The 15,367-nt window shown below is 37.6% G+C and overlaps 1 protein-coding gene across 3 annotated transcripts in view; it reads right to left on the bottom strand.

Moving 5' to 3' along the window:
• Window positions 1-14,380, bottom strand: part of eif4e2rs1 (eukaryotic translation initiation factor 4E family member 2 related sequence 1) — a 14,690-nt gene extending 310 nt beyond the window's left edge. Inside the window, 7 exon segments of one of the 3 annotated variants that reach the window (NM_200759.2) lie at window positions 1-128; window positions 2,864-3,000; window positions 6,654-6,806; window positions 8,716-8,820; window positions 8,910-9,044; window positions 10,282-10,381; window positions 14,156-14,380. The exon segment at window positions 1-128 is cut by the window's left edge and continues 106 nt beyond it. In NM_200759.2, coding sequence (NP_957053.1) covers window positions 89-128; window positions 2,864-3,000; window positions 6,654-6,806; window positions 8,716-8,820; window positions 8,910-9,044; window positions 10,282-10,381; window positions 14,156-14,172 — 687 coding nt within the window. In that variant the 5' untranslated portion in view covers window positions 14,173-14,380 and the 3' untranslated portion in view covers window positions 1-88. 3 annotated transcript variants of the gene reach the window in all.
• Window positions 14,381-15,367: the final 987 nt, after the last annotated feature.

Here is a 15,367-nt window from a genome sequence, read left to right as displayed (position 1 = left end):
TCTGGTTCATTCCGTCAGTGTGACACACAGGTTGATGTTTTTGAGGGTGTATAAAGGAAAGTGTCCATATGAAAATCATTCCAGGATTTCACAAAGTGATCTTCGTGTTCCGGAAGCTGGAGTTATCCCTGAAACACAAGAGGGAGAGGAGATTTAGAGGCACACTAGAGTGTGTGTTATGTGTGTGTATTATGTGTATGTTTGTATATTGTGTGTACATATTATGTGTATGTGTGTTTATGTTATGTGTGTGTATGTTATATGTATGTGTGTTATGCGAGTGTGTACAGTTGAAGTCAGAATTGTTTATTTTTTCCCCGTTTTCTGTTTGACGTAGAGCAGATTTCTGTCAGCACATTTCTAATCATAATGGTGTTAATAACTCATCTCTAATCACTGATTTATTTTCTCTTTGCCATGATGACAGCACATAATATTAGACTAGATATTCTTCAAGACACTTCTATACAGCTTAAAGTGACATTTAAAGGCTTCACTAGGGTAATTAGGGTAAAGTTAGGGTAATTAGGCAAGTTAATGTATAATGATGGTTTGTTCTGTGGACTATCGAAAAAAATATATAGCTTAAAGGGGCAAATAATATTGACCTGAAAATAGTTTTAAAAATTAATAACTGCTTTTATTCTAGCCGAAATAAAACAAATAAGACTTTCTCCAGAAGATAAAATATTATCAGACATACTGTGAACATTTCCTAAATCTGTTAAACATCATTTAGGAAATATTTAACAAAGAAAAAAAAATTTAAGGGGGGGGGGATAATTCTGACTTCAACTATATGTGTATGATATGTGTGTGTGTGTGTATGATATATTAGAACACAAATGTGTATAATATCATGGGAACGACACGTGTATTACAAGCAGACAATCTGATGTATGAGCACACTGTTCATGTCCCCATTTCTCAAAAGGCTTTTAAAATCACACAGAGAAAGTTTTATTTTTCATAATGTAAAATTTATATATATTTTTTTTAATTGTTTGCATTTATGAGGAAAAAGCTCCGCTCTGGATGTGACAGATGTAAAAGTGGCACTTGAGTGATTTTGTTGTTAAATAAAATGGTTTCAAAACGTCGACAGAGACATTTTACAGTAGTGTCAGATAAACAAACAACTTTTGGTCACAAGCGAAATTACCCGCATTTGGCGGGTGTTAATGTAAAGCCCTGATCGTAACCAAATCGAACCGTGAGACCAGTGTAGGTTCACACCTATAGAAATTAAAGGTGTAGTTGGGTTTAAGTATTGAATTAGATTAGTGATGTGGAATATGATCATACTTAAGTGCTAATAAACAGTTCATACACTAACAACAGGCAGCTAATAGGCCAGTAGAGAATGGTGCGAATTGTTACTGAAGCGTTAGCAAAAAGTTTTGTTATTTTAAGGACATTAAATGTAAATCACAGTGCCCTACCGGATAAGTTTGAAGCTGTGATTAAATTTCTTTAAATGAAAAGTTTCAAAGAAGATCTGCACTGGGGATGCAACAATACAGTTCGCCCACGGTTCAATACATACCTCGGTCTTGAACGCGGTTTTCGGCTCGGTTCGGTTCTCATGGCTTGACACGTTTTTTTTTTTTCATAGACAATTGGCACAGTAAGAATAAAACCGATTTATTGCAATACTCATTTTGTTTTACTTAAAAGCCAAGAAAAGTGCAGTAGTTCCTGGTGTATTGTATAATAAAATGAACAGTGAAATCTCACAGCTGCTGGTCGCCCATGTACAAACTGGGCAACACATAAAATCCTCCACTTTGAAAATAAACACACATGTGGAGTTAATAAAGATCAATTGGCCATTTCAAATCAACATATTTGTACTTCAGTAAACATAAATAAAGCATCTTCATTATCTCGGTGCTGAAACAATGCCAGACTGTAGTCTGTGACGCGGATCGAGTGCTTTTATAAGATGACAGAAGCCCACATCTCCAATCACTGAAAACGGCTGCAAATCTTCAGCAGTAATCACCCGCACTGCCTTTGCTATTTTATGTGTCTCTCAGAGCCAGTTGGGTTTGTTTGCTGGAAGGATTCAGTGAGGGATTGTTGCTATTTGGAGGACTTTATTACTTTCTCTGCTGTCCTGCTTCAGACAGTGATATTGCTGGGTGATGCGCTGCAGATGTGCAGTCATGAGTATACGTGTAAATCAATCCTCGCACACAGTTATTTTTTGTTCTCAGTTTTTTCTTTTATTGGCATTATGCTTACCGCGATACTGAAATGTTCTCACACCACAGATTTGAAAGACGCCGTGCTTTCTCGTACTGTTGCCTCACTTTACCGCTGCTCGCCATGTTAAAGTGTGGAATAATGGTCAAGTGCCCCCTAACTTTAGAGCATAGTGATTGGATATTTACTCGTGGGGAGGAGTTTCCTCATCTCAGCTCATGGATTTACAGGCACACACAGTCAATTCGGAGAGATGTAAAACGCACATAAATTATTTAACACAAAACCGAGAAAACCGCAATTCACAAGCGCGTACTGAACAGTGGAGGTCGTACCGTACGGTTCAATATTATATTGAGAACCGTGGCATCTCTAGTCTGCACACAATAATTGATTAAATAAATCACAGGACAAAAGAAAAAACAAAGTTTCTCCATTTATTTAATCCATTATTGAATGCAGAACTTTATGAAACATCATTTAAGTAAAAAAATCATGGCATAGATGACATCTGCATGATATTGCTCATTATCTTTTACTGAGAGTCAGATCTGACAGGTGTGTGTGTGTGTGTGTGTGTGTGTGTGTGTGTGTGTGTGTGTGTGTGTGTGTGTGTGTGTGTGTGTGTGTGTGTGTGTGTGTGTGTGAGACGTACTTCAGACTGTCGTTGTGTGTCTTGTACTCCATGATGGTGTTTGGCGGCAGGTTGAGCACGCGCCGCAGGGTGTCCCGTATCCGTGATGTGGTCACCTGATCATTGGCTGTTTTATTCCAGATGGACAGAATATCCTCCTGCAGAGAGACATGTGAAGACAACAGTACTTGTCAGTCAGTGGTAGATGTTGTCAAGATAGTGAAATTTTATATTCCTCCATTTCCCGATAACATTTGAGCACTGTTGAGTGCGTTCCTAATCAGCACTGATTTGCCAATGTGTTCATGTGCTCAAGAGAAATGACTGTGATTGGCCGTGAAGGTCATTAGTTGCGTTTTAAAGCCACAAAGATCAGGGGTCCGTTCTTCGTACGTGGATTACTCAGTTAGCTGGATTTGGATATTGACGATTTGACACGATCCAGGATCGTTTCGTTCTTCAAAGCTGATCCGAGAGTTGTTGTCATAGCAACAGTTCTGCTAGGTCAAACCTGATCGGGAGCAGGTTCAATTCATATAAACAGGATTAGATCAGCTCAGTTCAAGCAAAGATAATACAGAAGGTATGCTCCGAATTCTGATATTTTCTTGCAGTAGTAGTTATATACACTTGGGAAAAGTTATAGTCATTAATAAAATAAATACAGTTTTACGTATTAATAAAACTTATGCAATCTGCACCCTCGAAATGAAAGTAGGACTGCCACCTGGTGGTGCAAAGAGAAAACTTATTGATATGAACTTTTTAGATCGCTTTAGTACAAATTGTGTATAATAGAAATGCAGAATGTGACTTTTTTAAAGTAATAATACATTTTAGCAGTCATAAACATGTTTTGATAGTTATGCCGGTGATTTGATGCTTCACAAAAGTTGCAGACGCCTTTACCAATATCAAAATGCTTTTGTAAACAACCAGTTATTCTTTACACCGATTAAAAAAACGGCTACTATAATAAAGAAAATCTTTTCTAAATGTGGAACTAAATACACTGATATGCAGTGAAATACATGATGAATACTCTTGACACATGACAGTGTAAAGCCTGCAGCTCACAACAAATGTGGAAGGTTATTGCGTGTCATATTTAACAAGCCGTTTACTGCTAATTCAATGTAATTTTGCTCACATGGATAATTGAATATTGATCAGATGATGTCATTACGCTGCTGTGCCGTCAGCCAATCGCTGCATTGCTGATCATGATTTCGAGGATTGATAGATTTGTCCTTTACAACACACGCAGCGATCTCAGATCAGTTCATCCAGACATTCTAATCTGATTCGCGAACTTGTTTGAAGAACCAAATTAGCGAGAGATCAGTTATCAAGATCCAGGATCTGCCAAATAATCTTAGATCATTTAAGCAAGGTACGAAGAACAGACCCCAGCTGGTTTGTCTATAAGCTGACATATGAGTGATCCGCTGATGAATCACAGCTTTAAACCGCTCCTGCGTCCCTGTATCTGTGTTTATACTCAGTAAAAAGGGTGTCACGATTTCGATTTTAAATCGAAATCGATCGAAATTCATGCTCAATTTATTTGATTATCGAATTATCGAATCAAAAATGGAATCGTCGATGCTGCCACGCCCCCATGTCATGTCAGCTTGGGTTGCCAAGCGGAAAAAAACACGCTTGTTGAAGATCTTGTTGTTGAAAAAACCCTCTCCCCTTTCAATGAAGTCGCCTGGGTGAAAGTGTTTTGGATATTCAGTGAGTTATGTTGACAACGTTCATGTTGTCGGAAAAAAAAAACACAGTTTGCAAGCTCTGCTATGTATTAGGGTTGTGCCGATAGACAACACCGGCATCACGATCCTCCGCCCCGCCCCTGTTGCAAATCTGCTGGTGAAAAGTACACACTCAGACCCTGTTTACATTAATAGGTCTTAGTTTTTAAATGGCATTTTATAACGACAATGATCCACATCCACACTGGCGTTTTGCATTACTGAGCAGCCCTCCTTCCTCACTACCACTGAAAACGCACATCACGTGACCACACACACACACACACGCTCAGATAAAGACGCACACACACTGTTATGCACTCGAGACAGCGGGTCCAGGCAGTCAGTGGGTCAGCAGACTGCCTCAATTTTTCACTTTCACACTTGTACTTGGTCATTTTAGCGAACACCTCAGATACTGTTGGCTGGTTCCTGTTGGTTGTGCGTCTTTTTTACCGACGCCATTATAACGACACATCACTGCCTATTCACGAGTCCCGCTGAAAAAGTGATTGACAGGTGGTAATTATGTGTGTATCTTCCTTTATTCATTTACTGTATGATTTGTTTATGATTTTCTTTAATTTTTCTTTTTTAAATCGAAAATCGAATACAACCGTGACTTTAGAATCGAAAATGTAATTGAATTGAGGATTTGGAGGATCGTGACACCCTTACTCAGTAAACAGTGGTGAACTGATGACCTTCGGTGATGGAGTGATACAGTTTTTGACAGTCGTTCCATATTGTATCAGTATATAAAGATATAAAGATTGCTCCTGCTTTGAAGAACAAATAAAAACAAGAGACGAATATAATGACCTGCTTCCTATAATGATTATATTTCAAGCTTGGTTAATGGAGTGCCAAGTAACTCAAAGTCGCTCATTCAGAGGCGGAAACCGGCAGACGTGCCACAACTTTAATCATAAGGTAAACACAAAAACAAAGGTTTCCATCTGGAGCACCTTCACCGGACTCGACACTCGCTGCATCGGGTTCGCAGCTCTCAGCACCGCCTACACCCGTCACCAAGCTGACCAATCACAGAGCTTGCGCTAGGTGTCGTTGTGACGTGTAGTTCAATTTTTTGAGAGGTGTGCGTCAGTGTCAGTGACCGTGCGAAGGCTGCGCCAGAGTATACGCGTGCGCTTGACGCCGAAGTATAAGGTTGCTTTCACACCTACACTTTGTTTGGGAATGTATCTCGTTTGCGCGGTTCGTTTGGCATATGTGAACAGGGCAATCGCGCTTTGTTCCGCGCCAAAGTAATCGCTCCGAGATCGCTTGAATGAGGTGGTCTCGGCTCAATTGAAACTAACCCTGGAGCGGTTTGATTGCAGTGAGAAAGCGATCCGATCCGAGCGCGGTTATGTCACAGTGTTTTATGGATATGTAATAGGCTTACGGCTATATGAAGAGAGAATTATGATTATTGGCGGGAAGTTTCGCGAGTCTCCGGATGCCCGCAAACGAGTGATGATCTACCGGTAATCTCGCGTCTCCCTCCCGGTCCTCAAATAGGCATCGAAGGGGCACACTTCTCACCCCTCCCCACCGCGTCTCTCCTCAGACACATCGCGCTCGCACCCTGTCAATCACCACCAAGCCACCACCTCTCCTGACAGCTGAGCGGGACGCTGCAAAATAAACCCTGACACTCTGACCAATGTGAGGAGAGTTTACTCGCATGTGACTTGTTTTAGCTCTTTTGGTCCGATTAGAAACTTTGCCGTGTGAAAGCGAACCGCTCCAAGAGCAAAGAGCAACAATGTAACATTTGTAATCTCTGTTTCAGAACAACTGAATCCATTCACAGGTGTGAAAGCAGCCTAAATCAGCCTTAACAGTCGGGAAACTTGCCTAGGCCTGCATTTGCATACACTGAATAAAACGACAACAAAAAGGAACATTTAAAGAAAGGAATTGTATATATGAAGTCTAACTGAATAGCTAATAAAAATAATGCTTATAAAAAGGCTCTAACAGACGTGACGCAACATGACACAAACATTTGTCTCTGCAGTGAAGTCAGTCCCAGAATGCAGCAGTACCTGGAAGCGGATGGACACGACCACCCCGCAGATCTCCTCGCCCACCATGAACTGCTCGCCCAGCATGGCCAGGATGATGTTCTCCCAGAAACGAGACGCCAGACCCTTTCTCAGACGGATGATCCACTTCCCTCCATTCTTATTGGCCTCGTCCTGACATACACACACACACACACACACGCACACACACGCACACGCACACGCACACACACACACACACACACACACACACACACACACACACACACACACACACACACACACACACACAGTCAAAATTAGATGATGTGAAGCTTTCTCTCTCTCACTGGAGATGTTGTCCCTTTGGTTTTGTTGGGGCTGTTTTTGCTCCATTGACTTCCGTTATAATCACATTTATTGACTGTAAAGCCTTGACAGCAGATTCTTTTTTTATATGTTGCTGGTTTTCCCTGTTGGGGAGAGTTGCAAGATGAACTCATTTGAACTGTTGATCATCAGTTGTCAGCATTAACCCTTTAGATCTTTTATTTGGAGTTCAGTGGAGTAAAACAGCAGATTGCAGTGTGTGTGCAGAAATACACTAACTGTGTTTACTGTGTTCTGAGAGGCCCCGTTTACACTAGTGCGTTTTAGTTTTAAAACGGCGTTTTAGAATAAAAAACGATCCGCGTGCACACTAGCGTTTTACCCAGCGTTTCTGAACTGCTCTCCGTCCACACCAAAACGCTGAAAACGCACATCACGTGACCACACACACACTCTTTGGCAAGTGCTGCAGCCCATCTACCCAGATGAGAGCTCTGCTAGTCGGACTTCTCATCAAGCATCTCCTGCTGGATCTAATCTCACTATATTTATTAAACGGGATATTTCATTCATCTTGTTGTCTTTATCTAACGACATATTCCCTGACTTTGGTCATTGGAATCTATTACTTGTTCTCAGGTAACGTGTTTTGACTGAGCGCAAAGATAAGATAATGATTAATGAAACCACGTAGCCTACATTCTGTATATTGACTGATCGCTTGCCTTTATTTTCTATAATGTACAAACTTATTGTATGTTATACTTTTATTATGGCCATTATCGATTATTGAAACTGATATTCAGCATCAGAGAGGGTATGTTTCGTATTTTCACTGAAATTGAAAGGAGGCAGTTGTTATCGGCTCCGTTTTGTTATAAATATCCACACAGTGAAGATGACGCTCATATATGTAGCACGACGCCTCAACATGTCTGCTGTCTGTTAAGTTGCTAATATTAAAATGAAAATAGGCAGTTCCTAATATCATGTTTACATTTTTATTGTTGAGAAAGTGAAACAACGTAGCCAGAGTGATGTGAATGAAGTTATAAAGTACACTGTTCCCTTTGAAGATTTACCTGTGTCCTCTGTCTGTTTTCCATATCAAACTGAGAAGAATAGACTGCAGCCTTGATCAAACTTGCGAAGTCTGAATTTACACGGAGAAGATGCAGGACTGAACTGTTTGTAAGGCTACTTAATATTGAGGAAAAGCCCCAATCAGAGAGGCGAATGTCTGCAGCCCCGCCTCCGTTTTCAGATGTCTCCGATTTCCATCATCCACACTGAGACGGAGCAGCAGCGTTTTAGAATGAAAACGGCCTCTCCAGCGTTTTCGAAACGCTTGTAAAAATGTGTCACTAAATATAATTGAACGGCTGTTAATATACCTGGGCAGCCCATGCAAGTAAAGTCTATGTGTGGGATGCACTGTACATAACTCCATATAGCTTCATTCAAATGCCAATAACTACATTTTCTTTGCACTGCAACTGATGATCAACTTGTCCCTCTTCCCAACAGGGAAAACTCAATCAGGAATGCATGGTTACATGCTGTCATGGCTTTGCAATCAATAAACGTGATTATAATGGAAGTCAATGGGGCAAAAACAGCACCAACAAAACAAAAGGAGAGTCAATTTGAATGTATTATTGAGTTTTTTCACATTTTCAGAGAAAGTTGTGGCCAAATTAAGACTTAAAATCAGCCCAGAGTAAGATGTATTAGGAATGTTACACCCCTGACACACACACACAAACACACACACCTCCCACATGGGTTTGATTCCCTCTTTGAACAGGTGGAAGTCGCTGTGTCCTGTCAGATCTCCAGGTCGGACGAGATGACTGTAGAACTTCCAAAACTGCTCCACCTGAACCGAGAACACACATCGTCAGCGTGCACACACACACATTTACGCACACAGCATTATAACATGTCCTGGTTCTGGAGATGTCAGACCGAGGCCACGGTTCCCATCTGCCGGATGTTCTGCTCGTAGCTCTGTGTGTTAGCAGGTCTGCTGGGCGTCCGGCGCGAGTACCAGAACGTGTAGTTATACTGCAGCGGGTGTTCACCTGCAGCCGGAGTCACCATCTGAACACACACAACCACACACACACACACACAATATGACATGGTAGAATTTTGAATACATCATTTACATCACTTTATGCATTATACAAAGTGTCTTCTTTGAAAATAACTGTGTATTAGTAATTATAATGATTCTATAATATAGAATTTGAAAAACAAAAACAAAAAAACACACATGCACAACCAAACAAACACACACAAACAAACACACACCCAAGCAAACACACACGCATTCACTTTCCTTTGGCTTAGTCCCTGATTTATCAGGGGTCCCAACAGCCGAATGAACGCACACACACACACACATACATACACAAAAACAAACAAACACACACAGATGAACAAAAGCACGCACTTCCTTTCCTTTGGCTTGGTCCTTGATTTATCAGGTGTCCAAACAGTGGAATGAACACACACATGCAACAAGCATGCATGCACACACACACACACACAAATAAACAGACCAACACAAAAGAACACAGAATCACACACACACACACACACAAAAACACACACACGCAAAAACAACTGCACCAAACAAACAAACAAAGACAGACAAAACACACACACACAAAAACAAACACACATACACAAAACAAAACACACATTCACAAAAACAAATAAACGCGTATATGTATAATAAACACATATAAACAAACCATTACAGACACACACAGAATCACAGACAAAACATAATGCAAAACGCACACACAAAACAAACACACATACACAAAACAAAACACACATTCACAAAAACAAATAAACACGTATATGTATAATAAATACATATAAACAAACCATTACAGACACACACAGAATCACAGACAAAACATAATGCAAAACACACACACAAAACAAACACACATACACAAAACAAACAAACACAAATTCACAAAAACAAAGAAAAACACACACATAAACAAACCACCAAACAGACACACTGGGCCTGTTTTAGTAGGGAGGTTCAACCAACTCAGAGTGTAAACACAGTAAATCACACGCAAAGCACACATACACAAAACAATGCAAACAAGACACACACAAACATCCACATAAACATACAAACACAGACAAACAAAGACAAAAACAGGGAATAAAACAACACTAAAACAAACTTAAACAATACAAACAAACACAAATACATACTTCTGTGCCATTATGTCTGTACGTCTCACTAATTTTGTGTGTGTGTGTGTGTGTGTGTGTGTGTGTGCGCATGTTTAATGTTGACACTCACCTTGCGTCTGATGTTGTTATTGTTGTTGTTTATTGAAGCTCTATCGCTCTCATTATTGTCCTTCATCTCCTCATGGTCGCCACAGTCTTCCTCCTTTAAACTACAGACATACATTACTGGACAACCTTTAATAATGTTCATCAATTATAACAGGCTTTATTACAGTTTCCTAAAAATAAACAGTAATGTTTATAGACCATTTTGAGGGATGAGCTTCCGAGGATCCAAAAAGGTCCACATATATTGATAAATAATGTTAGGATAGCTGTTTTTACATTTAGTTACGATTGAATTGCCTCTCATTACAGTTATGAGTTTGATAACAAGCAGGAAATGTTCATGAACCAATGACATCACCTCATTGAAATGGTCTATAAGGAACAGAATATAAACTGAAACCAGACAATCACTTATGTATGTGTGTATTAAGGTAAAGTTGGTTTAATATTCTCACATTCAGAATTTCTTTCTCTCTCTCTCTCTCTCTCTCTCTCTCTCTCTCTCTCTCTCTCTCTCTCTCTCTCTCTCTCTCTCTCTCTCTCTCTCTCTCTCTCTCTCTCTCTCTATATATATATATATATATATATATATATATATATATATATATATATATATATATATATATATATATTAAGGGTGGAGCCGAACCCGAATACGGTATTCGGAAAGGCACGAATTGCGTGTTTTTACGAATACTTGATTCGAACAAATACTTGAAAAATTATTTGTATTCGGGAGCAAGAAAAACACTATCAAAAAGCAGCGTTTCCTCATGAGACCACAGTGCATGCCCGCGTGAGTGAGTGAGTGAGTGAGTGAGAGAGAGAGAGAAAGAGAGAGAGAGAGAGAGGCAAAACGCGCCAAAGCCCGAAACTGAAAGCGAGACGTGACTTTTAAGGGGTTGTTTCATATGGATTTATTAATCATTTTTACTGTTCAGTGATCGCAAACTGCCGTAGTTTATTAAAGACGCAAACTCCTCACTGCACGTCAGCTGCGCGCCTTCAGCAGACCTCCTCATTCCTGCAGCACGAGAGCTTTATGATTGTTTATGAGCGCCAAAAGTGGCGGATCTGTTCGGTGATATATCTGACTGTGTGTCACCGCATCCCTAAGGACTGTTTGGCGAAATATTTGACTGCATGTCACTGCATAACAAACGACTGAAAGGATATAACTAGAGAACTCTCCACTGTGCGACTGGATGTGAGCGTATGGCAAGCCGTTTTAGCATTTAAACCTTGTTCAGACTATCCATAAATATATTTAGAGATATCTCTAATTATATTTTGACTTGTCATAATTATAATTCGACTAGTCAGATTGGAAATATCTGCAAATATATTATGATAGACTAGTCATATTCCTCCATTGACTTCCATTGAAAAATATTTGCAGATATCTCTAAATAAGTTGACTAGTCACAATTGTAATTAGAGATATCTCCAAATGAATTTTGACTAGTCAAAAATCCAATTCAAGATATCTACAACTGTAATTAGACTTTTAGTAAATTAATTAGAGATATCTTCAAATATATTTGTAAATATCTCTAAATATGATGAATTAAAGATATCTCTAAATGTATTATGACTAGTAAAAACTCAGAGATATCAATTACAGTTGTTACTAGTCAAAATTCATCTGATTACGTATTAGTACAATTGTAATTGCAGATATGTCTAATTGTCATTCTGAGTAGTGGAATTATAATTATGACTAGTCAAAATATAATTAGAGATATCTCTAATATATTTATGGAGCCAGAACAAAGATTTAAATGCTAAAAAGGCTTGCCATAGAGAGCGCTTCTCACTAAACAGAGCACCGCGCAACCTTCTATGTAATGTATTATCACATGCACTAAAAGCATCCTAAAAGCATCAACACAGCCACATTCTGCCCCAGCAAGTCAGTTTCAAACATAAAAAAACAAACAAACAAACTTTGTGTCTTTTTGTGGCAGGCAGATGACAATAGCAGGGCTGTATCTTTTAGTATTATATAGAATACTTTTGTTCTGCCAGATCTCCCAGGCAGGGTTTTATTTAGATTTATTTAGTTAATATTAGTTTTTGGAATTCTGTCCATTGGAAAGAAGTTCTTTCAGAAGAAGAACAGTTTTTTGAAGTATTATTTGTTTTTATTCTGTCTATTCAGTGTCCTTCAACAAGAACGGTGGTGGTGGGGTTCATAATATTCACAATGGTATTTTATTAGTTGTTGGTTTAACCATGGATGAGATAATGGCTTCTATGTTATTTTCTTTTCAATGACATTTCTTATCACATGTTCAAAAACAACAGCCAATATTGCATATCTATAATTTATATAATGGGTATAATTAAACAATACTTTCACTATAACGTAAATTAGAAGTGTAATAGAAAAAATATATATTTTTGCGCCATTTTGAATTTCACTCGAATACAAATACAAATACAAATACTTTTCCCCCCTCAACAAATACAAATACAAATACAAATACCGGCTGCTCCGCACATCCCTAATATATATATATATATATATATATATATATATATATATATATATATATATATATATATATATGAGCAATTCCAGCATTATGGATGTGACATTTGCAGTAAAAACTCAACACATAAATTGACAGAGGAAGTATATGTTAACATTATATTGAAAAATTTGATTATATTTTCTAGAGCAACTAGCCACAGAGTTATGGGAGCAGAAAAATATCAATCTGTAAACATGTTTTGTACTTTAAATGTGGAAAATAAGCATGCGTTATGGGTGTGACAAAAAAAGTCTGCGAGTTTACAGTATACAACACACTTTGTAGAAATTATGTGAATTAAACTGCACAACCCAAAAGAAATAATGCTAATCAAAAGGATTTGAGTCGGCTCTCTATAAAACAAAAATGATTGGTTTTATTTTATTTAATATTTTCACATTTCTGAGGAAAAAGTGTTGTTATGCATGTGACATCTCTCTGTTATGGATGTGACGCATGTGAAATTACCATTTGTGTGACTTTGGTAAATCAAATAGTAATAGTTTGAAAACATTAACAGATGCTTTTTGAGTATTTTTAAAGTACAGTAAAATACTTGCCTACACAAAAAACCCAGAAATGGTTTCCGTATTTTGGTAAAAACTTAATTTTTTTTCATGGCAAGGTTGACATTTGCACAGAATTGCTCATATATATATATATATATATATATATATATATATATATATATATATATATATATATATATAATTTTGGAAAAGTATTTCTGCAAATTATAAATGGTAATATCATATTAGCAGCCAATGGCTATCGAAGTACAGCATTGTTTACAGTCAATAAATAGTGCTAATGTTGTTTTAAATTCATAATTTTAGGTAGAATATTCAAATTACCATGGTAAACAGGAATTATGTTAAAAATATATATGGAAATATAGGGTGCATGTAACAAATTGACACTGAATGAATGTCAGAAATAAAACCAACTTTACCTCAATTGTGTGTTGTGTATATAAACATACACATAATAAATAAAATAATGTACATAATAGATAAATAAAGGTACATATTTGTTTATTTTACTTGTGTTTAAAATGAAGATGAATCTAAATCTACTGTTAAACAGTGCACTAAATCAAAGCAAATACTGTATATAAACGTGTGTTCCACATACACATATAAACAATTCCACACATTAATATTACTGTAACACATTAAATAAATGTATCGTTATTAAACTAAAGACATACACACCACACGTTAATCTTTATATAATGTTAATAAACCCGTGAGTCTTGTTGAATGTATCTGCTTTATGTTTGTAATAGCTGAAGTTAAATGTTTAATGGAGAATATTAGCCGTTAGCCGCTAACTTACTGTTCAAACTGATTCATTCCGCGTTGTCGTTCCTGCTTCTTCTTTCAACGTAAACCTCGATATATAAATACGCTTTATAACTTTTGGAATAATTACTGTTATGTTAAACTATTAGATGTTAGTGTGTTTAATTCAACGGGCAGAGAATAAACTATACTACATGCTACACTGAAGCCAACCACGGTCACTGCGCATGTGCGGACGGCAATCGAGAAACGACAAAAAGCACAAACCGCGGAAGACTCGCTTAAAGAGTACACAAACATGTTGATTAAACACAACAAAACGTTGAAATAATCAACGGCAAACAAAACATTATGATAACAGCGTGGTCGAAGCATACAAATCTTTAAAAACAAATCAATTAAATCCGTCCGATTTGCTGGTTTGAGCTAAAATATACAAAATGCTAAGTCTTGTTTACAGTAACTCAGTGCTCAGACAAAAAAAGCCTTATAGCAGGCCGTAGCCAGTCTTGTGAAAGGGTGGTTCTTTTTTTTTTCTAAAAAATGTGGACTTTTGTTGCAGTCATTCACCTCATTTTCTATTTAAATACTTCAATAAGAGGCATTTTAAGCACTATTTTAGTTGGATTAGCTTGTTCATCTAACAACAACCTATTAGTATACACAGCAAGAGTCAGTCTAAAGGCACTCGAAAAATGTGGGGAAAATAATAAAGCCTTTACTCACATGACTATTTCCTAAAACTGCACCTACACGTTTTGATAACCCTTTACTTCATCAGGGTAACCTGATCACAGTTTTAAGTCACAGCCATGTCAATAAAGGCCTGTTACTATTTTTTCCACATTTTTAAGTGCCTTGGACTGATTTTGATGTTTATTCTGATGAATCCCTTACACAAAGAGCACTGACACATTATTTAAGCTACCCCTGAAAACTTTTAGTTTGATTTTGGAGATTTACACAGCCTAGTTAGTGTTAAACTTAACTTTAATAGGCTACTTTTGGTGCTTCAGACCTTATATTAGTTATTTCTATCTCTCAAGAATAAGGTTAAGATTTTAAACAAAAGTCAGGCTACTTGTAAAATTTTTTTTTTTACAAAAGTCGGTCAATAGTAAAAGTTGACTTCACTTAAATATTGTGCATTTTCTTAAAACCTTCAATGATTTATTTACACAGTTTATCATGACATGTCAAAATAGGTCAAATGAGAATATAGTGGCAACTAGATGTAGACATAAAT

This window comes from Danio rerio, chromosome 23, assembly GCF_049306965.1.
Source record: "Danio rerio strain Tuebingen ecotype United States chromosome 23, GRCz12tu, whole genome shotgun sequence".
Classification (NCBI taxonomy): Eukaryota; Metazoa; Chordata; class Actinopteri; order Cypriniformes; family Danionidae; genus Danio; species Danio rerio.
This window is presented reverse-complemented; position numbering and strand designations above follow the sequence as displayed.